Consider the following 26,881-nt stretch of genomic DNA (forward strand, 5'->3'; position numbering starts at 1 on the left):
CATTGAAATTAAGAAATAAAAGCTCTGTAAACACTTGCATTTTTTGCAAGACTATAAGTGTGTCCAATCGAGTAATCAAAAGTTCAAACACTCTTCAAAGTCTTTACGCCTACTTGAACACACCAAATAGAGGAAATACGTCATGCAAGTAGACAAGTGGTCAAATCAAGTGCAAAGACCGCAAGTGTGGGTATTTGGATAAGGCATTATTCACAATACTAATTATGGTTATTATTGCGACATCTGGCGTGAACGTAGCACTCCGCTCCTCCAGACCTAATCAAACACACCTGAACAAGCTAATCAAGGTCTTCAAGATGAGGCTACTAGAAAGTTCAAGGCAGGTGTGTTTGATCAGGGTTGGAGTTACCCAGACCTCCTTGGATCTTTAAAAACGCGTTTTCAGAAACTTTTATACAGCCATTTATATTGTGGGATTCAGCAGCACATGTTTTCAGTGTAGTTTTGTGTGCCTCACTGTTCCTCCTGACTGACTAATTCAGCGCGTTTTCCAGCAGAGCTCATTGTGAGATCACAGGTCGAGAGGATGACAACTCGAGTGTACTGCTTGTTGAGAGTTGTTTTATTGTGCCTGTCTACATGGTTGTGCACAACGCTCGCTGGAGTTGCAGGTGAGAAGATCTTTTAGCTTCATTACACAGTCTGAAGAAATGCATAAATAAGTGCCTTACAAAATATGACTTCTTTTGAACATTGCTACAGTACATTTAGTTGCAATAGTAAATTTATGAAAAACACATTAACTGTCTGTCTTCTATCTGCTTTGTGCTTTATTACACCCCACTACTCTTTGTCTTTAAAACTGAAACCGTTACAACACTCCCTGGTCCCTTTTAACAATCCTCTTCTGTAGAGTCCGGTCAGTGTCCGGTAATGCTGACGGTCGTGCCGTCTCAACGAGGATGTACTTCTGATAGAGACTGCTCTGGAGGACATAAATGCTGTCATTTTCCCTGTGGGCCAGCGTGTGTGCCGCCTGTTTTCAGTGAGTTTCAATTGATGATGGATGCTAGAGGTCTCCCAAAAGAAACCCTGAAAATTTTCACTCAGACGTTGTTAGTAAACTTCACAAATAATTGCAAAGAAACTGCAAGTAAAACGTTGAACTAAACATGAAACTTTGAAGTAGAAAGACTGAACTATATATCATTTATATTCAAACCGTAAATGAGACCTTCAGCATACAGTGTTTTCTGTCATGTGTCTTCATAGCAAAGCCAGGAGTGTGTCCAAGCACCAAAACTGGGGGAGGAAATTGTGCCAAGTTGTGTTACTATGACAGTGACTGTCCGGACAATGAGAAATGTTGCAGCAATGGATGTGGACATCAGTGTATGGCTCCATATACAGGTAGTTGTATTACATCTAGTTATGGAGTGTTTGGGTCAGCCCAAACTGTTGTCATATCCTGTTCCATGACAAAAATGCCTAAACTTTAGCACGTATAGCACAGTCTCACAGAATAGCTTTACAAAATTAATAAAGATGTTTATTTAAAATGCAATTCACTCTGTAACACTTGTTATTCATGATTTGCTTTTTGTGCTGAATGCCACTGAAAGGACAGACTAAAGATGACTATTTGTATCCCTGCAGTGAAGCGTGTGGCCCAACTACTGAAGCCTGTGGCCGAACCGCCAAAGCCTGCAGTGAAGCCTGTGGCCGAACCGCCAAAGCCTGCAGTGAAGCCTGTGGCCGAACCACCAAAGCCTGCAGTGAAGCCTGTGGTCGAACCGCCAAAGCCTGCAGTGACGCCTGTGGCCGAACCGCCAAAGCCTGCAGTGACGCCTGTGGCCGAACTGCCAAAGCCTGCAGTGAAGCCTGTGGTCGAACCGCCAAAGCCTGCAGTGACGCCTGTGGTCGAACCGCCAAAGCCTGCAGTGACGCCTGTGGCCGAACCGCCAAAGCCTGCAGTGACGCCTGTGGCCGAACCGCCAAAGCCTGCAGTGAAGCCTGTGGTCGAACCGCCAAAGCCTGCAGTGACGCCTGTGGTCGAACCGCCAAAGCCTGCAGTGACGCCTGTGGCCGAACCGCCAAAGCCTGCAGTGACGCCTGTGGTCGAACCGCCTAAGCCTGCAGTGACGCCTGTGGTCGAACCGCCTAAGCCTGCAGTGACGTCTGTGGTCGAACCGCCTAAGCCTGCAGTGACACCTGTGGTCGAACCGCCTAAGCCTGCAGTGACACCTGTGGTCGAACCGCCTAAGCCTGCAGTGACGCCTGTGGTCGAACCGCCTAAGCCTGCAGTGAAGCCTGTGGCCAAACTGCCACTTGGGGGTCTGAGTGGGCCTGAGTGTGCGGGTCGCGATCACCACGATGGCCACGGTCATGATGGCCACGGCTGTCGCGATCACCACGGCGGTTATGATGGGCAATGTAAATCGTGACATTGATTTTGCCGAACTCAAGTTCTCTTACAGATTATTTCAGTGCTTTATTTGTATTGAATGTTTGCAAATAATTGCAAAGAAACTGCAAGTAACGCGTTGAACTAAACATGAAACTTTGAAGTAGAAAGACTGAACTATATATCATTTATATTCAAACCGTAAATGAGACCTTCAGCATACAGTGTTTTCTGTCATGTGTCTTCATAGCAAAGCCAGGAGTGTGTCCAAGCACCAAAACTGGAAGAGGAAATTGTGCCAAGTTGTGTTACTATGACAGTGACTGTCCGGACAATGAGAAATGTTGCAGCAATGGATGTGGACATCAGTGTATGGCTCCATATACAGGTAGTTGTATTACATCTAGTTATGGAGTGTTTGGGTCAGCCCAAACTGTTGTCATATCCTGCTCCATGACAAAAATACCTAAACTTTAGCACGTATAGCACAGTTTCACAGAATAGCTTTACAAAATTAATAAAGATGGTTATTTAAAATGCAATTCACTCTGTAACACTTGTTATTCATGATTTGCTTTTTGTGCTGAATGCCACTGAAAGGACAGACTAAAGATGACTATCTGTATCCCTGCAGTGAAGCCTGTGGCCCAACCGCTGAAGCCTGTGGCCCAACTACTGAAGCCTGCAGTGAAGCCTGTGGCCCAACCGCTGAAGCCTGTGGCCCAACTACTGAACCCTGCAGTGAAGCCTGTGGCCCAACCGCTGAAGCCTGTGGCCCAACTACTGAAGCCTGCAGTGAAGCCTGTGGCCCAACCGCTGAAGCCTGTGGCCCAACTACTGAAGCCTGCAGTGAAGCCTGTGGCACAACCGCCGAAGCCTGTGGCCCAACTGCCGAAGCGTGTGGCCCAACTACTGAAGCCTGCAGTGAAGCCTGTGGCCGAACCGTCAAAGCCTGCAGTGAAGCCTGTGGCCGAACCGTCAAAGCCTGCAGTGAAGCCTGTGGCCCAACCGCCACTTGGCGGTCTGAATGAGCCTGACTGGGCTCGTCGCGATCACCACGGCGGTCATGATGGGCAATGTAAATTGTGACATTGATTTTGCCGAACTCAAGTTCTCTTAAAGATTATTTCAGTGCTTTATTTGTATTGAATGTTCCCTGTTTATCACCAAATAAATCTTGTTTAATGAAGTGTTTTTGCTTGATTGGAGTTTTTGGTACAAAAAATACATCTCCGTTTCTGTGGATACATGTCGTTATCCTCGGTGTCAACAGAAGTGTTTCATCCTCTGTATAGTCAAGTTGGTTTATCCTGTCTAATCAAGGAAGGTTGTGTTAACGTTATCCTCTGCAATGCCAGAGAGTCATTCTCTGTATAGTAAGGGAAAATGTATCCTCTGCTCAATCAGGGAAGGTTAACAGCTTTTACAGTTCATGTTGAGGTTTATCCTCTTTGTCAGGAAAACATCACCAAGGTTAAAAGAAAAGCTATGTTAATCCCCAACCACTGATAAATCAAGTGATCAGTTCAGATCATTGTTAGGACAGCACATGTGTATGAAACCAATAAAGAAACCTGATCCAAGTGGTTGTCAGTGGTGATGTGTAGCAGCAAGAGTAGGATGGAGTGACCCGTCACATTGGTGCCGTGACTCATCGATTTGAAGTTGGATTCACCTCGACCTGGGACCATTCTACTGGACGGCTTCATCACGCTGTCAGGTGGACAGCATATCGTTTCGCACATTAGTATAGGCCTCAGTTGCTTTTATTTACTGATACATTTTTCTTTGCTAGTCTTTTCTGACTATATTTCATGCAGTTTGTTGTTACTGATTGGCTGACACTGTGTTACTGATTGTTTGATGTTGCATGATACGCCAATATGAGCTACAGACAAGGGTATATCAGCACACCTTTTGGTGATGGCATTGGTAGGGGGAGGGGGTTTCCGATTTTTTTGGATTTTGATAGTCCTGTTTTCAGGGAGGGGTCGTTCATGTCATGGGAGATAGTCAGATTGCCGCAGCGGCCCCTATAGCTAGTGGGGTCGGATTTTCTTCCCAGAATCAGCACACTGAGCACACCACATGCACAAGTTGTTGATCCGTCCACCCCAATTTCTACCCCCCTGTTACCTGACATAGTGAGTCAAATGAGTGACATAATAAGGAATGTTGGTCAGCAGCTGGCAGATAGTGTTATCGCACGCCTCAGCCCAACACAAGCAGTGTCCACGCCTAGCACAGCACACATGCTCAATGCACCCACTAACACATCCACACAGAGTCTGGACTTGTCTCAAGCCCAACTGGTACCTCACAGGAAGGTGAAGGAGCCTCCAACCTTCAGAGGGGATAGCACAGACACAGTGAATGTTTGTGAGTGGGAAGACTTAATGAGGAGTTACATAAAGAAAATAAATATCAGAGCAGAGCATCAGGCAGAAGAAATACTCACGCATCTCAGAGGCAAAGCAAAAGATGTCGTGAAGTTTGGGATGAGGAACAGTGGAATTAAAGTAATTGAGAACCCGGAGGCCATCTATGGTATTCTATGTAAACATTTTGCTGCTGTCCCCTGTTCACCCCTCCCCCTAGCAGACTTCTACACTACACTGCCAAAGAGTGATGAGGGTGCATATGACTACTGGCTACGGCTCCATCAGGCTGCGGATGTTGCTACTGACCGGCTTAAAGAACAGGGTAAAACACTAGACTGCCCCGCCCTGGAAGCATGTTTATCAAAAATTGTCCATCTAGAGAACTTGCCTTGACGTTCAGGTCAAAGACAATAGATAAGTGGTCTGTTGAAGAGGTCCAAGATGTGCTAGATGAATATCACACTGAAGCCCCTTTCACACAGAGATTCCGGAAAATACACGGATAAAGTGACCCGGGATTTGACCCGGGTTCATTTGATTTTGGTTCATTCACACTGCCAGAATCAGAGAGCGCGTTCACACACAACCCGTGTATGTCCCGGAAAGACACGTGACATCGATGTGACTTGTAATGTCTCAGCAGCGTCTTCAGTTTGCTTATGAGCTGCGATTTCTCTCTCGAGAAACCACGCTTGTGCATTTATTTCTCTGATTCGATCATAAAATTGCGCATTACGTACTGTTTCACAGCTGGCGAACGATCCCGGCTTCAGCGTCATCACTACGACACGGCATTATTACGGCTTGTGTTCACACAGCGCGCGTCCCGGGACTGAACACGGCAATGTTACTAGGTCCCCAACCCGGCATCGATCCCGGCATTAAACCCGGGTCGTGTTTGTGTTCACACAGAAGGCGTTCCGGCAATTTGCCGGCAATTTCCCGGGTTCAATGCGCTGTGTGAAAGGGGCTTGAGATTCGCTCTAAGGGCACTGCCTCTGCTGTGGATAAGAGACTCAATGAGAAGGTGCACGTGAACAAGGTTGAAATGCAGTGCGCTGGTGTGTCTTCACCTGACAGACAAGACCTTCATGCAGCCAACTTGACTGAGTCCCCTGCTCTTGACCGCGTCATCACAATGTTAGAAAAAATTCTACCTCAGAGAGCTACTCCTGCCCAGGCCATGTCAAACAGGGTGTCTAAGCCTAGACTTCCCAGGATTGAGGGTCTGAATAGCATGCCATGTGCTGTATGTGGTGATGCTGCACATTCTGCCTTGACTCACTGTCGTGACAGGAAACTCTGCTTCCTGTGCCATTCACCTGACCACTCTAGACGCAGCTGCCCAGCACAGAAGTCCGCTCAGTCGGGAAACTGATGGGTCTGCATCAAGAGGAGGACAGTGCAGACCCTGTTTGTGAGCCTCCTACTGACGAAACAGATGATTTTGTGTCACTATACCATTCATTCAGTTCCAAAGTACCCCCAAGCATTACCGTTGCATTTCAAGGCCTACATAAAATACAGAGGTCTGATAGTTTGTTCTATACCACTATCTCAGCAGCGAACATAACTCTGAAAGCAATGATAGATAGTGGTTCCATGGCATGCACACTGAGCGAAGCAGCAGAAGCACGCCTCTTGCAGCATAACTCAGGCCTGAGAAAATATTCTGCTGATGGGGTCATCATTGTCGGATGTGGCGGTCATCAAGTCACACCTAAAGCTATATATGATGTGGATGTGGTGGTGTACAATTGCAAGGTGTCATCCCAATGCTTGTGGTGCCTGGCCAGACTGATGAATTGATATTGGGTAGCAATGCTATTAAGAAGATCCTTCATTTCATGAGAAAGACTGACAGCTATTGGCGGTTGATGTCTGAACCCAGTAGTGGCATTGATGATGATTGTCATCACTTCTTCTCTGTTCTTTCAAATATGGAGAAAATGGAGAGGTGACACAGTACCTGTCAAGGTTGGTACGCTGAAGCTGCAACAGTGTGTGACTCTACAACCAGAGAGTGAGCATCTTGTGTGGGGCAAACTGCCTGCATCAGCACCTATATCAGCAGGCAGCACAGTGGTTGTAGAACCAACTCAATCAAGATGCAGGCCAAGAAAGTTTTTGGTTGGTAGAGTTGTTGCACCGATGAGGGGCGACAGATGGCTGCCAGTGAAGATCATGAACCCCACCACTGAGGCGGTAGTGTTAAAGAGAAACACAAAATTAGCAGATGTGTCTCCCTGCATCGCTGCCGAAGACTTATCTCAGCCTGACAGCGTTCAAGTTTTCTCCCAAGCTGTGACAGGTGCTTCTACGACAAGGTCCAGAGGAGATATTAAGAGAGCATTGGATGAGATTGGTCTACATGACCTGGATCTGGATGCATGTGAAGTCTCTGATCTGTGGACAGACAAGCTTTTGCAGATCATTGAGAGATATGAGACAATCTTTTCGCGGCACAAGTTGGACTGTGGAGAGGCATCTGACTTTGTGCACAAGATACATTTGGTGGATGAAAAGCCATTCCGCCTGCCCTACCGCAGAGTGCCGCCAAATCACTATGAAAAGCTAAGAACAGCTCTCAATGATATGGAAGAAGGAGGCATTATTAGTAAATCCAGCAGTGAGTATGCGTCGCCACTGGTTCTTGTGTGGAAGAAAAATGGAGATCTGCGCATCTGTACGGACTTTAGATGGCTTAATGCAAGGACAGTTAAGGACGCACACCCACTGCCTCACCAGGCCGATGCTCTTGCTGCACTTGGTGGAAATGCCTACTTTTCCACCATGGACCTAACCTCTGGGTTTTACAATGTGCCTTTACATGAAGACCATAGGAAGTACACTGCTTTCTCTTCCCCTTTGGTCTGCATGAGTACAACCGGATGCCTCAAGGTCTGTCGAACAGCCCAGCTACATTCATGCGAATGATGCTTTCCATTTTCGAAGATGAGAATTTCACCAGTCTCCTATGTTACCTGGATGACCTCATGGTCTTCGCTCCTACTGAACAGCTAGCACTTGAGCGTTTGGAGATGGTTTTCTCTCGTTTGAAGAATAACAACCTCAAGTTGGCTCCGAAAAAGTGCTACTTTCTGCGGAGAACAGTAAGGTTTCTTGGCCATGTCATCACTGAGTCGGGAGTGTAGACAGACCCTGGAAAGGTTGAAGCCATTGGCCAGATACAGGTGTCTGATCTGATGGACTTCTCCTTCGCAGAAGAAGATTCGGTCCTTTTTAGGGATGATGCTATACTATCAACATTTCATTGCAGGGTGTTCGGCTAAGGCCAGACCTCTTTTCAAGCTTCTCTCAGAACAAAACAATGGGGGGAAAGCACAGAGAGGAAGGAAACCTAAGAAAAAGTCCTGCAGTCCTGTGAAGCTCACGCCAGAAGACTGGACCCCCGAGTGTCAGGATTCCTTTGACACTTTAAAGCATGATCTATTACACACTGTGACGTTAGCCCATCCTGACTTCTGGAAGCCGTTCATCCTGGCAGTAGACGCTTCGTTTGATGGGATTGGCGCGGTCATCTCCCAGCTTCAGCCTGGTGAAGAGGTTGCAAGGCCAGTGGCCTTTGCTAGCAAAACACTGTCACGTGCCCAATTGAACTACCCAGGGCATCGATTAGAATTCCTTGCCTTGAAGTGGGCTATATGTGATAAGTTCTCCCACTGGCTAAAAGGTGTGCACTTCACTGCATGGTCTGACAACAATCCCTTGACCTACATCCTAACGAAACCCAGGTTGGATGCATGTGAACAAAGATGGGTGGCGAAACTAGCGGCATATGACTTTGATCTGAAGTATGTCCCAGGACCGAAGAATACCGTTGCTGATGCCCTAAGCCGTGAACCTTTTGTCCAGTCCTGTGTAAGTCATCGTCTGATGAAACAGCCTTACTTGTCTCTGTTGAATGAAGTCAATGGAGTTGTCACCGGCACAGTGCAAGATGCTTTTCGAATGACCACCAATTGTCAAGCTGTTCAGACTACCGATGACCATGTTGATGAAGTCCTGAGTCCCAAACCGGATCCCTGTTTGCCTTTTGGAGGTGCGATCAGTGCTGAGGAGGCGTCAGCAGTCATGGATGCCCATCGCACTGGGGGGGTTTCTCAGCTGTCTTGCACAGGCCCAGAGTCACTGCAACTGCCTGGGGAAGATCCATCTACTGCTATTCCACTCAGCCAATTGCACAATATACAACAGCAAGATGTTGTAGTCAGCAGAGTCCTCTTGTATGTACAGCGGCGTAGGAAGCCAAATGCTTGCGAGAGAGCAGGTGAGCCGAGCCCTGTACTCAGGCTGTTGAAACACTGGAAGAAGTTGAGGGTGCGCAATGGACTCCTCTACAGAGTGAAGAGGGACCGCCACATGGACAGGAAGATCTTTCAGTTTGTCACCCCAGAAACTTTGAAACAACAAGTGCTTCATGGAGTTCATGATATAGCTGGTCACCAGGGCCGCACAAGAACACTCTCTCTGGCCAGTGAACGATTTTTTTGGACAGGCATGCAGAGAGATATTGTGAGTTACGTGAAGCACTGTCAGAGATGTATCTTAGGGAAGACTCCTGAGCCCGACGCCCGAGCTCCTCTCGAGAATATCCGCACCTCAGCTCCCATGGAACTGGTTTGCATCGATTTTTGGACAGCGGAATTGGGTGACAAGAAGACTACTGATGTTCTTGTTGTCACAGACCATTTCTCGAAGCTAGCTCTCGCTTTCCCCTGTCGGAACCAGTCTGCAAAGCAAGTTGCCCGATGTCTTTGGGATAAATTTTTCTGCATCTATGGGTTCCCGAAAAGAATCCATTCAGATCAAGGAGCTAACTTTGAGAGCCGGCTTCTTAAAGATCTACTGGAGATGGCAGGTGTGCATAAATCCCATACGACTCCGTATCATCCCATGGGCAATGGCATTGCGGAAAGGTTCAACAGAACTCTTGGAGGCATGATAAGAGCTCTTCCTCCGAAGTGCAAGTCCAGGTGGCCACAGATGCTCCAAATGCTGACCTTCTGTTATAATTGCACGGTGCATGAGACGACAGGCTTTGCACCGTTTTTCCTGATGTTTGGGCGGATCCCACGCTTGCCTGTTGATATCATGTTTCACCATGTTCTGGAGGACGCCAATGTTATCAGCCACCATGAGTTCGTGCACAACCTTAAGAGGGACCTGTCTGAAGCAGCGCGGATTGCCCAAAAGAATGCAACCGGAGAACAAGCCCGTCATGCCAAAATCTACAACCGAAAGGTCAGAGGAATGCCGTTGGCTCTGGGCGACCGCGTGTTGCTGGCCAAACGTGGTGAGAAAGGAAAGAGAAAAGTCGCGGACAGGTGGGACTCAACTCCTTTCGATGTGGTGTCTGTGAGATCCGCAGTCAATGTGTACCGAATCAGAGATACTGTCACAGGGAAGGAAAAAGTCGTACACAGAAACATGCTGCTCCCTGTAGACTTCCTGACATTCCCTGGACAGGAGGGGAACCTGGCATCCCTTGAGGAGTCACAGTCTGATAACTGGTGTGCCGGTGCACAGAGCTCTGTGGCAGTGGCTGATAAGGAGGATTCTCAGACGCGCACCATGAACTGGCTCATGCAGTCGCCGGTCCTAGCGGAAGCGGAGAGTGAGAGTGTTCCTGAGGAAGACGTCGTTGAGAAGGCCTTATCCGTAGATGCCTCTGGAGATGACCAGTCAGATGAACGGCAGGACAGTGTTCTTGATGACTCTGTAACTGACCAAATCACTCATGCACACACTGACAAGTCACCAGACCTAGTACACGACATTGCACACTTACCTGTTGATAGATCTGTTGCCCTTAGTGACACTCCACATCTAGTGGAGGTTAGACCAGACCAAGTTGTTTGTGCGCATCCTCCTAACACACAATCCCCTTCAGTTGTCACCAGATGTGGAAGAAGTGTCAGGAATCCAAATAGGCTGTCAGGCCAAAGATTGTTGGGGAATACTGAACCTATTTTAGGGTCTGCATTTAGTTTCATCGCAGTGTCAATGGGAGTTTAGCATGTCCAATTAGACTTTTTTTTGTTTTTTGTTTTTTTTTGTTTTTGTTTTTCCTCATTGCCAGCCTGATCTGTGATCTGTGATTATTTCCTGACATTCTCTACACTGTAAGGGCAAAGTTATGTACAACACTGTGAGGTGTAGATGGCATCTCTGTTTCTCTGTGATAAATACGGGGTTTGGTACCACCCTGTGTTTACGCACTTCTTATGGAAGAATTTATGATATTGAGATTTTGGTACATCAGTGCTCGTGATACACATTTTTTTATTTTATTATATATTTTTTTGGTCCTTTCCTTTCTTTCCGTCTGCCAGATTTTCATGTATGTTGCCCCATTTTAACATAATTTAAGGGGGGTGTATGTAACGGAGTAAAAAGAGTTGCTAGTTAAATTATATTAAAAGTGATGCAACTACGCCATCTAGGGGCAGTTTGATTCAGTGTGACAGTGGGATTTGCATTGCATTTACCCACACTGGAGATAAAGAGATAAGGGGTAAGTCACGCAATTTGAGAGGTCTGGGACAATCGATGTTTTCTTATAATTCTAAGTACATATGTCTCGTATTTTGTCACGCAATGTACTTATAATGATTTCAGTTAACTATTTTGAGTTTAGTTGATGATTTATGTGTCTTGTAAAGCCATGTTTGAGAGATTTGCAACCAAACATATTTTCATGTGAACTAGCGTGCTAATTGTCACTTGCTTTACATGCTATTTAGATTGTTGTCCCAAGATCTATTTGCTGAACCCACGATTCAACACTGTCATACTGTGTTCCAGGTAATAATCTTATGTTGTGTAAATGGTTTTATCGTCATGTTATTTGCTGTGTGCAAGTCGAGTTTAGCTATCTTGCAGACCAGCGTGGTAGTCTTGAGATTAGCCACACATGTGCTCGAGTGTTGCGTTTGCAATAATAATGTTCCTTATTTTGTTATTTCAATATAATGTAAAATGGATCAAGTAGTTTCATTACTGTACTGCTGAAATGTACTGTATGTTGTATGTAGAGATTATAATTCAGCCTATTTCACATTAGTAGTATCACATACATTTGTAACTAGCACAAATACATTCCTGTATTTGTATAGCATTTACCCACACTGGAGATAAAGAGATAAGGGATTGTTGTCCCGAGATCTATTTGCTGAACCCACGATTCAACACTGTCATACTGTGTTCCAGCAATAAAGAAACCTGAAGTGGTTGTCCGTGGTGATGTGTAGCAGCAACAGTAGGATGGAGTGACCCGTCACACATGGACTCAATAATAGGACAGCACATGACTAAGTCAGATTGGGTTTAACAAAAAAAATCTGGTCTTCACACAAAGAAGGGTCTTTTGAAAAATGGAAGGTTTGTATGTGGATTTTTTTTTTCTTTTTTTTTTCTCAAATCACCAGCTTCAAGTTGCAATCCTTTTTAATTGCTTTACCTAGTCCTGTATTGTATGTGTTCTTGTATATAGACCTCCTATAATGCAGATTTCTGCTAATCTTAGTTGGTCCTCATCTCCTAGGTGTGTTGATCATCTCGTTCGCGAGCCGTTGCATTGGGCTTTCCCTCATTGGCGAGGGAGGTCCGTTACCGTCCTTGATCCCTCACTTTATGCTGTGTGGGGTTGAGGCTGGCTGGTGTAGCTTAAGGTGAGAGGCTTGGAACCAAATGTCATACTCTCCAACCATTTTTCTGATCATTGCAAGATTTTTCCCTGAAATCATAACTGTGCACACATTGGTCCTTATTGGTGGAGTGAATAGAATCTATTATATATATATATATATATATATATATATATATATATATATATATATATATATATATATATATATATATATATTATCTATAATAGAATAGTTTCTTTCAAATGCAAAATATTGCTATAATTAAATGTCTTGTCTTTCAGTGATCTGGAGAAAGTAATCCATGTTTTTTTTTTTATTTCTTCTTGTTTACTGCAATGCTTTGTACCTGGGTGTAAGTCAGTCCTCACCATCACGTCTTCAGCGGGTACAAAATGCGCCAGCAAGGTTGTTGACAGACACAAGTAAGGGGGATCATATATCCCCTATTCTGGCCTCTTTACACTTGCTACCAGATAATTTTAGGATATAGTACTAGGTACATTTGTATACTTTTAAAGCCCTGCACGGACTGGCACCTAAATATGTTTCTGAGATCATCCATTTTTATTACTCATAGAGATCATTAAGGTTGCAAAACCAGCTGCTGCTTGAAACCACTTGGTCATGCTTAAAAGGCAAAGGAGCACTTTCTCAGTTGCTGCCCCAAAGTTATGGAATGGTTTACCAATATTTATTAGATCGTCTACCTCTGTAAACATGTTTAAAACCTGTCTTAAGACATATTTGTTTGATGAGGCCTTTGTTACTTTGTAAGGACCATTAGTTTTGGATTAGATTAATATATATTTTTCTCCTTCTCTTGTTTTATCTCTCCTTCATTTCTCTTATCTCTTTCCTTATTTGTATTTTATTGTATTTTATCTAATCACTTTAAAAATTGTACAGCAATCTGGCACACTTTGTGTTTTTTTAAGGTGCTTTATAAATACATTTTGATTGATTGATTGAAATCAAGATTGCAGATGGAGTTGCTCAGTCCATTCCTTCTATCCTAGGAGACTCTTGCAGGTAAAACAAAATGTTGTAGCATCAAGTAACATCTAGTTTGGAATAAAGTTTCCAAGTATTGATTTTAGATTGGGAGGAAATTCTGATTAATCATCTATCCACTAAATTGGACATCATGCATCACTAGCTGTATTTCAGCTACAATTCCTACTATTACTGTGACTGCTGTTTTGAAAATACATGATCTGCAGTAACATATTTTGGCTGTAAATGTATTTCTGTTAGCTATTAGAATGTAATTTGCAGTTTCATCAAGAAAAGTAATCTGATTACGTAATGCACATTACTAAGAAGAGACACGATTGCTTTAATTTAGCAGATTTGATTTAGGCTTATTCACATATTGTCATGACACAGAAGGTGGCAACGGACAGGTAAACTGAATTTAGTAAGTTTATTCACAGGTATGCAACAGGTAAGCAGGTTATCAGAATCTATGCAGATAAGCAGACTGTGATCGGCGGTGAATAACTGTTCTTATCGGTTCCAGAAAGTCCAGATGGACGAAGAAGACTGGAGATCAGAGGAGAGGACCGTACAGGCAAGTACTCGTTTCAGGTAGGTAGCCGAGTAAGAAGTTCCAGCATAAATGTCAAGACCAGACAATGGTGAACTATAGATTGCGGGTTATGTAGTGCGTGTTGATGAGAACAGACAGGTGTTGATGATGAATGGTGACAGGTGTCAGTGATTAGTACTCTGGTGAGAGGGAACGAGTGGGTGAAGTGTAGAGGTCTGGTGCTGTGGATGTTGCTGACTCTGTGACAGTACACTGTTAGACTTTTCAAGGGTTTTTTACAGTAACTTACTGGCAACACAGTTGCCAGTAAGTTACTGTAATTAAGAGTTACAGTACCAAACCGTATTTCAGTTTTGTGTAATACAGTGCATTACTGTAAAAACGAAGCTAATCAGTACAGTGCATTACTGTAAAAACTAAGCTAATCAGTACACTACTGTAATTATTTTTATTTGTACTAAATATAAATTAGATTTGATAATTTTGATATATGATTAATTTTATTTTTATCCTACATAAGTACTACTTTCATACAAACCAATTAGACAAAGTTATCACAAAATACCATTTTTTTATTTAAAACATTTCATATATATCACAAAATAAACATGCCAATGCTGGAAATGATGTGTGAAATTTTTACACATTAATGGGTGAGTTTAGAGACAAAAATTTTTGTGTTAATTTTAACTCATTCATTGTGTTAATGATTTTAACAAAGTAAATATGTCAGAGAGGTTAGCACAAAGATGTGTAAACGTGTTAAATTAACACATTATGTGCTGTCCTCCACTGCAAACATTTTTGAAAACATACATAAAACCATAAACAAAACATTAGCATTTGACTAAATGAATGTAGAGTCATTGGTTGTTTAGCTTATACAAGTATTATAATGAAATATCAACCATTACATTCATAAAACTGCAGAATATAAATACATTTTTAAGCATTCAAAAAGGAAATGTCCAAAACAGGACAAAACACAGGTCTTTTCACAATACAAGACACATAGCCCCACCTTAAAAATAATTTCACTTATTTCCAAAAATGTGTTGGATTCATGTGCACTGGTGGCCAAAAGAAGTATTTAAGTGTCGTAATGTTTTTGAAAGAAGTCTCTTTGATGCTCAAGAAACATTTCTTATTATTATCAATGTCTGACTGTCTACTCCATGTTTTCTACAGCATAGGAGTAAAAGTCATCATCAAAATAATCTTTAAAAAGCCAACACAATGTTTTTGTCCACCTTTGTGAATAAATGAACTTCTCCAAAGATTGGTTCCTGTTCAGAACTTGATTGACAACATCAGAGTGTTCCCTGGTCTGCATGCATGCCCACAAACACAAATGTACTCAGTCCTTCAGAGGAGATCCCGGTTCCAAAACTATATGAGAGAGAGAGAGAGAATATTAGTGTCACATTATTTTGAACCTCCTTTTTTGTTCATTTTTTTGTTCAACTTAAGAATATATATTTGTAAACAGCTTTTGTCAATAAATAGCATACAAAAGAACTAAATTAAATTATGCCAGATTAAATTTGAATACTTACAAATCCTAAATTCTGTCCAAAAATGCTGAGATCCATAGAAAGAACAACTGAAATAGATGATTTTAGCCCATTTCAGCTTGTCTGCAGTGAAGGAGTACCTGTTTGAGACAAATACACAGTAAGATACATGCAAGAAATCACTGTGTGATGATCGTTCTCCTTCCTACAGTAGTTAACCCACCTGTGCGCTGATATTAGGACCGTGGAACTGCAATGGTAGAGTCTTCTGGCTAATAAAATATAAAAATAATGCAAAAATATAAACTTAAGTTGTTTAGAATGCTAGATTTGGTCTGAATGAATTAGCCTAGTGAGAGTTTTACTGCAGTGCATACCTGGATACATTTAATCTGGTGAGACTGAACAAAGACAATGGTCCATCTTCTGATTGGTTCATTTGCTGTGTAAAAAAGTTAGACATAATGCAAAGGTCACTTATTTGATATAAAGTTAGCCAATTTTATAGAGATTTTATAAGATATTGTAAGCTACCTAGTCTGCACCAGTGGCTCAAAAGCAATTTTCACATAGCGTACATGCTAATCATTTCAGCAAACTTATCTCAAAATATATCACAAATGGGCTGGCCTACCTCTGGAATTTGGCGCGAATTGTCGCTTTGTTGCAGTTGCCTTTAAACACAAAAATGGAAGTAAATATTAAATTCCATAAAAAAAAAAAAAACGATATAATATGGTATAGTTTGCAAACTAATGCTAAAACTATAAAGGTTCTCATCAGTAGGCCAACATTAGGCTATAAACAGAATTTCACATTAGTTTATTCACATTTATTGTTAATGTAAACGCGTTGCTCGTTGGCATATTCGACAATTCAATAATCTAACAAGGTGTGTAAAATGAAACGTTAGCTCAGTTTACCATGGTAAAGTTCGTTACCGCCATGTTGACGACGAGTAACGTTAGGCTAACATACGTTAAACTGGGCACAATCCTGTCAACAGCCAGTCTATGGTCAACATACACAGAATGTTTTTGTTTTTTTTTACCTTGCTTGCTGATCTCTCTCTCGGTGAAGTGAATTCCGTCTCTTCCCCGGGCCAGATACGAACGTCGCGATCCAACAAAAGACAGACCCCATTACCTACACTGGATGTCTGTCTGACGCGACACGACAAATCCCAGACAGTGTAGTGATGCGCCGCGGCCGTTATATTTCAGACGTAGTCCGATACGAGTCCAAGCGCTCGCGCTAGTTCTTACAAGGGATAAACAGGTTTGCATTTAAAGGTCCGGTCGCTTCAATGTGTCCAATATAGACAGCCTCTGGCTATTATAGCGTTGTAGACACGCGGTGTAAGGCAAAAATTAGGAAATAAAAAGCACGATGGAATGGTGCCAGCCAGAGAGGCAGTTACGTCAAATACAGTAGTATACAGCAAATTTAAAAAATACAGTAAGTCTCTGTATGTGGTGTTAGACGTCACAGAAAATTCCCATGATGCAATTGGAATCACAGTTATTTACTGTAAAGAGAAATAGCAGTATAATACTGGGGGATTTAAAGTAAATAACTGTAGAAATTACAGAAAAGTCTAACAGTGTACCCCCTACGATGGGGACAGCCTCTGCCCCTCGGAGCCGGACAATCGGGGTGATTTGGTATGGAAGTCGAGTAACAATGATGAGTCCAGGATGTCCTCACGGGCGACCCAAGACCTTTCCTCGGGGGCCAAACCCCTCCCAGTCCACCAGGTACTCTAGCAGGCCAGACATCATCATGAACTCCTGACGATGCGCGTATGGACACAGCAGCTGCTATAACGATACTGTCGTGCTGTCCAATTCAGGGCTCGAATTTCAGCTTGGGATTGCAGGTATTGCGCATAATTTTAATCATTCCCGCAAGTCTCCCACTTATAATGTGGGAAATTCCCGCAAATATTGATTCACTTTAGCATGTAGGTTGTATTAGTAAATGAATCCACACAGATTATAAAATCAAATTACCATTTGCACTTTTTTTTTTTTTTTTTTTTGTCTTACCAGTTTAAAGTCCGCGTGAACCGGAAGTTGCAAACGACTTTTCTCCAGTGCTGTGACGTATTTCCCAGTGAAAAGGAATATTGAACAGAGGGCAGGGTTTTACTCTAGTGCTCCTCCTCTCCATCTCTCGCTCATTACAGACTAACGATTTGAGGGGAGTGGTTAAGCGTTTCTCAACCCAAGCCGTCAAGCATACGTCATCAGGGAAGGTCCTCCAATGCAGAGGGGAGGGGCATTTTCAGATTTTGATTAAAGATTACGAAGCCAAAACATTTCTTTCCGTGTTTTAACTTGCACGGATTAATTGTTCACCACAAGACTAGTAATATGCGCTAACAAAGTAAATAGGGTCCATTTTGATTTCAGTTGGACTTTAAACATTCAAACTTATTCCCTCTGTGAGAAAGGATAGCAGTTCATGAGGCAGGGATCTTACAGACAGTGCTCTATGAATAATTCAAATTACCCCAACCCTTGTCTGTTCTCCCTTTCCTGATGGATGAGTAAGTAGCACAGTCTCACATTCTGTCATTCTGGTTTTAAAGTGCAGACTTTGGCATGCATACTTCTCCGGCACCAAAACATTGTTGCAATTCATTTTGTACTATATTTTGAGACTACATATTTTAAGACAGTTCGTTCATCAGATTTCTTAGGTCTAAAATATGTCTGTGAAAGGATTTGCTTATTCTCACCTTCATTCTAGTGCAACAATCCATCAAGAGCGTGTGCATAGCTGCAAAACACCACATGTTGTCATGACAAATCACTCTACCACAAACGGACACTACGCAGAGCCCACAAGATAATTTCTGATATCACCCACCCTGCACAATACGCCTTCCAGCTACTGCCCTCTGGGAGGCGTTACAGGACAATCGCCTCCAGAACAACTCACTTCAAAAAACAGTTTCATCCCAATAGCATTAAACATTTTGAACTCTGAATGCTGAGGACTGTGGATTAAGCATGACCCCTCATGTATTATTATGTATCAATGTGTTTGTCTGTATGTATACCTGTATGTATGTTATTTTATATGTTTATTGTTTGTTTAATGTAGGAACCTGTACCAAAGAGCTGTACTGAAAACAAATTCAACCAGCGTGGCTGTGTGGTCATTAAAAATAAAATCAATAAAATCAAGAGTAAATCTACAGAAGAACTGTTGAAACTTATCTAAGATGCTGAAGCAACCTGGCATTTCTGTTATGCACTATGTGCATCTTATTTACGTGTTATGTGTCTCAAATTAGTGAATAAATGAGTGCGTGAATTAATTCTGCTTATTTGAGATGATTGCTATTTGAATCCTTTGGTTTGTTTGTATCATAGATGGATAACTGAACAGATCTACCAGCCATTGTCCAGACCTCCAGACCAGCCTTGATGAGCTGCAGAAACTGCACATATTTACTTGAAATTAATTGAGCCGTGTTACAAATTATATAGCAATGTTGAACACTGTCATGTAATTGGTTTGTCAATTATTGTATTAATTCTTAATTGCCAATGCTGCTCAGTGGTGAGGGCACCTAGTGGTTTACAAAAAAAAAAAAAAAAATCATATTAAACTGAATAAAGCTCAAGCAGGTTGATGTCCAGCAGGAAGGAAGATCCAGAGGCAGATTTGATTAATGACATGGGTTGCGTCAATATAAGTAGGTACTTAATTATATTGAACAAGGAATTACTTCACAACTGACATGAGTGTGAGTAGTATGAATGTAATCTGGACATACTACATCTGCTATACTGTCATTATCACGTGACCTACCAGTGTCAGTTACTCCGCTTCAATGTCATTCATAAATCTGCTCCCGTGGCCTCGTGGGATATAAAGCGATCATCATATGACACCAGAATCTCGCCGGAAGAAGCCATCTGTACTTTACTTTTTCATGAGTACAGTGAATTCAGACATACTTCTTTTGTCACATACTGTGCCTACTGTATATTGGGGAAGTGTGCAGATGCAGCCCAGGTTTGATAAGCAGAGCAACACAGAGTGCAGGAAATGAGGTCATAGTGACATCAGACCAGCAGAGGGCGCCAGAGACTGTGAGGAGAAACAACAAACTGCGTTCAAAACATTTATGAAACGAGCTGGAGAGAAGAATCATCACACAGACTGTGTGATGATTATTAGATTTATAACTAATATTTATAATTATTTTAATGACATTATTATTTATGTTATTGAAATTTATTTATTTATTTTTGTCTTATTATTAATTTATATTTTAACTTTTTTTTTAAGACTTTTCCACAGACCCCGTCACTCCCTTGCGGCCCCCGGTTTGAAAACTCCTGGTCTAACACAATTTTATATCATATATTATATAGAAAACTTCAACTATTACACCTGTTCCTAAGATCAACAAACCACAAGAGCTTGATGACTACCTACCAATCTCATTAACCTCTCTGGTGTCTAAATGCTTTGAAAGGCTTTATAAAGGTATGTAATGCTTCTTAACACGTATTCAATCCTTTTCAGTTCACTTATTAGTTTAATAAGATAGTAGATGATGCAATTCTAGCATTGTTACATCTTGTTTACTCACATCCTGAGGTTTACAAAAATCATTTGAATGTGAGAGAAAATAAGAGACTCGAAAACATCTCACTGTTACTGATTTATCATGCAGCTCAAGGTATTATGGGTAAAATCTCTCTACAGTCTATTCTGAAACATCGACACAGTTTCACTGATGATCCAGAACCAACATAAAACCCAGGATAGAGCATGTGGTCTGGACTGTGTGGATGAGGCTCATTGTGTCAGAGACGCTGTAGGAGGACAGAGTTCCTGCACTGTGATCCACATACACTCCTATTCTTCTGCTGATGGACTTTACAGGGAGAACAGTTTTTATGTTACTGTGTATGAAAGAATAACTGCAGGAAGAACAGTCCAAACTCCAGGACTGATCATTATGTCCAAATCCACTCTCATTACCCACTCCCTTCCTGCTGATGCTCTTATATGACACAGAAATACACACACGACTCCCAGTCCACTCAATCTCCCAGTAACAGCATCCACACACTCTACACAACACCTGACGCCACTGATCAAATCTGTCTGGATGATCAGGATACGACTGAAGCTCTGAGAAAGAGTCAGTAATCACTCTGTTTCTCTCAGACAGACAGAGGAGTTTATTCACTGTGTTCAGATCCAGAGTCAGCTGATGGGAATCTGATGGAGAGAAAACACCAGAATCAGGAATTATGAATCTCTCTTAGGGCTGTACTCAACCAAAGAAAATCTTGGTCGACTGAAGTCCTGAAATTTTCGACTAAAAATCGACTTAAATCGATTAAAAATGACGTTAGAAAAAAAACCGTTAAATTAATTAGATGTGCACTGTGCGCACTACTTGGTAGCCTTGTTGTCCGCCTAAATGAATTATAAATAAACATAAACAACTAGTAGGCTATTTGCAGTAGGCCTATATTAAATCGTTTTTGACCTAATTATTTTGTACTGAAATGAGTCTGACACACGAGTCTGTCGGCTCTGACAGCGCTGCATCACGTGCACCTGCGCAATTTCATAGCTTATGATTTCCGAAAATAGTATGTTGTCAACTAGTGATATCATCACAAGAACTGTTGAGGAATATGCAACATAATTTAGACAATTATTTTTGTCATATGTTATAATAATAAGTTATTATTAGTCAGACACTATCATTTCACCGTGCATGTCCTCGCACCGAGCGAGGCTGATGAGCTTAACGTTAGCTTCGCAGCTGATACACGAATAGACTATTAACTTAAAGCTTTTACTCTTAATAAACACAAAAGGCACGTCCACTTTAATAAAAAAAGAATATTTATTAAACAAACCAGATCAAGAGCAGAAACGAAATAAAGTGCATAACTGAAAAATAAAGCATCCTAGGCTCAAAACTAACACAACCAACAGCACAGCGCAATTGCGCATTAGGCTCCAAAAAAAAAAAAAAAGTTAGGTCATCACACTAAAACATTGAAATATGCAAATTCTGATATGTTCATAGCTTACTCAAAACAGACAGGGCAAGCTAACGCAGACAAGTGAGCTTACCACTTTTACAGTAGATGATATGTCATGTTTGTCGTCGAACTGTGGAAAACTGGGTAACACTTTATTTTACGGTGCCCTTGATACAGAGTAATTACTTAATTAATTACTTAGTAATAGACTTTGTAATAACATGTAACAAAATGTACTTAACATGTAACTAAGTTATGGAACAGCCTATACTTACAGATTGTAATTACGCACATGTAATAGGCAGCTACTGTTACACATGTGTAACAAGCCGAGTCTGTTACATATTACATACACATTACTTGTATGTAACATAAAGTAAAGTGTATCAAGATTGTACTAAAGTGCACTTCCTGTGTATCTACAAATGGTATCCATCTGAATTAACCCACTAGTTCATAGCTTAAATACATGCATTAGCTTCCTAATTACATTGCAATTACAAAATATTACACAGGTATAAGCTACGTAAAATAAAGTGTATCAAGAATGTACTTAAGTGTACTTTGTGTATACATACCTTATCCATCTCTGCCTTAGTTTGATTTAACTCACTAGTTCACAGCATAAATGCATGCAGTAGTTTCCTAATTACATTGTAATTACATAATATTACACAGGTATAAGCTACGTAAAATAAAGTGTATCAAGAATGTACTTAAGTGTACTTTGTGTATACATACCTTATCCATCTCTGCCTTACTTTGATTTAACTCACTAGTTCACAGCTTAAATGCATGCAGTAGTTTCCTAATTACATTGTAATTACATAATATTACACAGGGATAAGCTACGTAAAATAAAGTGTATCAAGAATGTACTTAAGTGTACTTTGTGTATACATACCCTATCTTTATCTGCCTTAGTTTGATTTAACTCACTAGTTCACAGCTTAAATGCATGCAGTAGTTTCCTAATTACATTGTAATTACATAATATTACACAGGGATGAGCTACGTAAAATAAAGTGTATCAAGAATGTACTTAAGTGTACTTTGTGTATACATACCTTATCCATCTCTGCCTTAGTTTGATTTTACTCACTAGTTCACAACTTAAATGCATGCAGTAGAGTTCTCAACGGGTCGGGTCGGCCCGACAAACCCGATGGGACCCGCGGGTTCGGTCCGGGTTCGGGTCGGAAATATAAGCAAATGACTCGGGTCGGGTCGGACCTCGGGCTTAATCTTTTCCGCTCAGTGAAAAAAACAACAACAACAAACAATTTTGTATTAATCATCGCTGCTGTTCACCGTAAAGAAAGTCTGGCTGCTGCGTGCAACGTGCATCATGGAGAGGGGTGGGGGCAGACCTGACGCCGCTGCGTGCAAGCCTTTAGCCTGGAGAAGATGGAGTTGGTGAAAAGTAAACTTGCCGCAGGTGAATTCACCGTCGCTACTACAGGAGTGGGAAAATCAGAGGTCTGGAAAGTGTTTATTGTTTGTATTGTTAAAAGGCGTGAACATTAAAGGTTGATTTGAATTCCCGTCTGCTGGTCATGATAATAGGTGTATGAAAAAAAAAAAAAAAAAAAAACGCGGGTTCGGGCAGATAATTCAAGTTGATGTGTCGGGTTACATCGGGTCCGGGCTTTAAAAACCACGGGTCGGGTCGGGTTGTAATTTTCAGGCCCGTTGAGAACTCTAGCATGCAGTAGTTTCCTAATTACATTGTAATTACATAATATTACACAGGTATAAGCTACGTAAAATAAAGTGTATCAATAATGTACTTAAGTGTACTTTGTGTATACATACCTTATCCATCTCTGCCTTACTTTGATTTAACTCACTAGTTCACAGCTTAAATGCATGCAGTCGTTTCCTAATTACATTGTAATTACATAATGTTACACAGGGATGAGCTACGTAAAATAAAGTGTATCAAGAATGTACTTAAGTGTACTTTGTGTGTATCTATAAACCTCATCCAACTCAGCTTGTTACACATGTGTAACAGTAGCTGCCTATTACATGTGTGTAATTACAATCTGTAAGTACAGGCTGTTCCATAACTTAGTTACATGTTAAGTACATTTTGTTACATGTTATTACAACGTCTATTACTAAGTACCTAATTAAGTAATTACTCTGTATCAAGGGCACCGTAAAATAAAGTGTTACCGAAAACGGTTGCTTGCAAACTTTGCATTCGACCTTTTTCCTGTTATCAATTTTAACAAAATGCTGCCACACTGTCGATTTCTTTGTTGTTGACATGTTAGAAGAGGACTGACTATTAAATGCTCTCACAATAGGCTCTGTGCACAAGTCCCGTGACGTACTTCCGTTTTCCACAGTGATCGGCAGATCAGTTTCCGGTTTACTTCCCGCTCCTGTTACAACGGTGGTAAAGATGATGCAAAGTGAGCAAACAAGAGCTGTAACCATAAGAAAACCCCCAAAATATAATGTCAGAGATGTATTCAAGTTACAGAAAGCGGTGCGTGGTTCAAACGACCATTGCAGTGTGCCACTTTGTACGGGATCCAGCCGTTATAACAGTGAACTCAGCTTCCACCGCTTTCCAAAACATAACGGCATTCGTGCGCAGTGGCTTCATAAGATCCGAAGGACGGGGTTTTCCGTAACTCCGCATACGAAGGTATGCAGCAGACATTTCACTAATGATCTTATCCTTACTACTGCTAAGGGTAAACGGAGTTTAGCTGCAAGTGCTGTGCCATCGTTGTTTGAATGGAACGGCTACACGAACAGCAAGACGCGGGCTGGCGTTTGGGAGCGCCACACTCGTCCCACATCAAGTCCTGACCCTGTGGCTGAGGAGACTGAGGAGGAGATTGTGGAAGCAATGGTCCCCATGCCCATCGACCACGACTACGGAGAAAGTCCCACAGTGTGTGTCGACCGGGAGCAATATGAGAAGCTACTAGATGAAATCGAGATGCTGAGACAGCAGGTCCAAACGCTTCATCTACAGAGCTCATTTGGACTCCAGCGGTTTGCATCATCACCAGAGGACATCCGATTTTACACCAGGTAAGATATGCGCAACCAATCTATCAAGCCAAGTTAGTAGTGGTAAGATCAACGTTTAACTTTACTGTAAGTGGTTGCCTCTATTGTCTGTTTTAGTGTATTATTTTCTCTGTCTTTTTAATCTAATATTGAGCAAGTATGATAATTAATTAAACCTACAATACTGTTTAGATTCCCCTCATATGAGCATTTGATGGCATTTTGGGGCCTGATCAGTTCTGCTACAGTGAAGATGGTTAGGGTCACCAACACCAGAGCAAGGAAAACGAGCACAACAACTGAAAGTCCTGTAACCAGACCGACTGTAAGTAGCAGGCTCATACACAAATACACACATCCATGAATATTATGATTATGATCTAATTTTAATTTAATATTTTCCCACAGAAACTGCTGCCAATAGATTAACTTTTCCTCTTCCTGTCATATCTGTCCACTGGCTGTACCCAGAGGGAGCTGGACCATAGATTTAAGATCCATCGAGCAACAGTCAGCCGAATTATTGTGACCTGGGCCAACTTTCTCTACAGCCTACTGGGATCGGTATGTACATGGATGTCTCCTGCAGCTGTGAAGACCAATCTCCCACAGGACTTTCATGGTAGCTACAGCGACACACATGTGGTCCTTGACTGCACAGAGTTAGGTTGTCAGACTCCTTCATCTCTGCTCATTCAGAGTGAGGTCTTTTCACACTACAAGTCCCACTGCACCTTCAAGGCCATGGTGGGAATGTCCCCCCATGGAGCCCTGACATTTGTGTCAGCACTCTTTGAGGGATCCATGAGTGATAGGGAGGTGTTTCGCCAGTCAGGGATTACATCACTCTTAACACCTGACATGGCCATCATGGTTGACAAGGGCTTCCTGGTGGATGACCTTGTACCTGGGACTGTTCATCGTCCTGCCTTTCTCTCCAAGAGGACACAAATGTTGGAGGTGGATGTTTTGAAGATGCAGTCCATTGCTCGTTTAAGGGTGCACATTGAGAGGATGATCAGAAGAGTCAAAGAAAATTAACTTTTTGATTCTATAATCCCTCTGTCCATCTCAGGCAGCATCAACCAAATCTTCACAGTTGCATGTCTCCTCACAAATTACCAAAATGGGCCTCTTGTCAAGAAATGGATGTATGATGTTTAAGATGAGGAAGAGGAAGCCACAGGAGAGTTGAAACGAGCAATGGACTGCGTCTTCAGAACATCCACATTTACTTACCATTTACTATTTTGTTGAAGTTGCATGGGGTATGGTGATGAACATGAATTTGTTTATACATATATATATATATATATACATATATATACACGTCTTTCTCAGCTGAGACAACAAAGTCACACCAATTCATTCCTGTTATAAGCATATGCCCTTGTACTTGCGAGTAATAAGCATGTGATCTTTTGAGCTCCAGTTTGCCTGAATTCATTTTGAGATATGGGCAGTCAACATAGTTTTTGACATTCGGACATTTAATTTCAATCAAACCAAAATTACACTGCTCTGAAAGATCAAAAATTACCCCATCGGGAGATGCCCCCAACTAAGGGGCATCAGGGTGGATTACAAATCCACAAGGGTAGTGGTTGACCCTCTTCATCTGGCAGTACTCCCAGATGGCATCTGCCTCCATTTCAAGCCCCCTCTTCATAGCTGCAGTCTGACGGGTTCCCTGCAGTATCCGGACAGCCAGACTGTCTTCAGTACACTCTCTTACGTGACAGATCTCCCTGAAACGTGAGGCAGTCAGTCTTGGCCTCCTTAACTGATGCCATTCACTGCACGAACTTTGTTCTCTAGTAGCACACTCAAATTTGTGTGCCATGTCCCAAGTGACATCAAGACTTTTAAGGTACAGCTGCTGTGCTTCACTACAGACAAACATGCAATTAGATGGCTGCAGGTGATAATTCTTAAGAGGCAGAGATGGAGGTGGTGGGGCAGCATGGAAGGACAGGTCCCTCTTAGCTGTTGCTGGTTGCTGGTAGGACAATGGACTTCCAGCTTGAACTGGGCCAAGGGCAGAGTCAACCAGAGGAACTTCACAGCTGATGCCCATGCTGCAGATCATCGGTGCCTCAGCTGCGGAGAAGTTCTTATAGGCTTCTGTCACCTAGGCATGTAATAAATCGTAATTATCATACCATAAACACTTCCCTTTTTTCAATGTAGTGGTGTGCATGGCCTCACACCACTAAAAATATCTTTGTAATCGAAAACCCTTCTGTAAACAGCTCCTCATAAAATTGTGAAATACAAGTATATGTATATAAATTTAAGTTGACATCAAATTATACTGTCCTTTGGAAT

The 26,881-nt window shown here is 42.1% G+C and overlaps 1 protein-coding gene and 1 long non-coding RNA gene across 12 annotated transcripts; one reads left to right on the forward strand and one right to left on the reverse strand.

Moving 5' to 3' along the window:
* Positions 1-310: 310 nt before the first annotated feature.
* LOC311303237 (uncharacterized protein) lies at positions 311-3,555 on the forward strand. Of its 11 annotated transcripts, none has more exons than XM_084429577.1 (6): positions 311-632; positions 875-1,006; positions 1,234-1,374; positions 1,618-2,394; positions 2,616-2,756; positions 3,000-3,555. In XM_084429577.1, the coding sequence occupies exons 1-6, from the start codon at positions 548-550 to the stop codon at positions 3,452-3,454; spliced, it is 1,731 nt and encodes a 576-aa protein (XP_084285703.1). In that variant the 5' UTR covers positions 311-547; the 3' UTR covers positions 3,455-3,555. The 11 variants fall into 11 exon arrangements, with proteins under 11 accessions (XP_084285703.1, XP_084285707.1, XP_084285706.1 ...); XM_084429581.1 differs by having other exon boundaries at positions 2,616-2,753; XM_084429580.1 differs by having other exon boundaries at positions 1,234-1,371.
* An 11,597-nt stretch (positions 3,556-15,152) lies between these two features.
* On the reverse strand, positions 15,153-15,917 carry LOC311276875. The gene is made up of 4 exons (XR_014625136.1): positions 15,860-15,917; positions 15,706-15,754; positions 15,525-15,622; positions 15,153-15,357 (listed from the first exon to the last, which is right to left on the reverse strand). It is a non-coding gene; the product is annotated as an uncharacterized lncRNA (long non-coding RNA).
* Positions 15,918-26,881: the final 10,964 nt, after the last annotated feature.

The sequence above is a fragment of the Rutilus rutilus genome (assembly GCF_951802725.1).
Source record: "Rutilus rutilus genome assembly, chromosome: 1".
Taxonomy (NCBI): Eukaryota; Metazoa; Chordata; class Actinopteri; order Cypriniformes; family Leuciscidae; genus Rutilus; species Rutilus rutilus.

What these genes read in the sequence shown, in the direction of transcription:
- LOC311303237 (XM_084429577.1), top strand. Translation starts at nt 548, where the DNA reads ATGACAACTCGAGTGTACTGCTTGTTGAGAGTTGTTTTATTGTGCCTG. An exon ending in GTGTGTGCCGCCTGTTTTCA is followed by an intron (nt 1,007 to 1,233) that starts GTGAGTTTCAAT and finishes GTGTCTTCATAG; the next exon opens with CAAAGCCAGGAGTGTGTCCA. An exon ending in CGGCGGTTATGATGGGCAAT is followed by an intron (nt 2,395 to 2,615) that starts GTAAATCGTGAC and finishes GTGTCTTCATAG; the next exon opens with CAAAGCCAGGAGTGTGTCCA.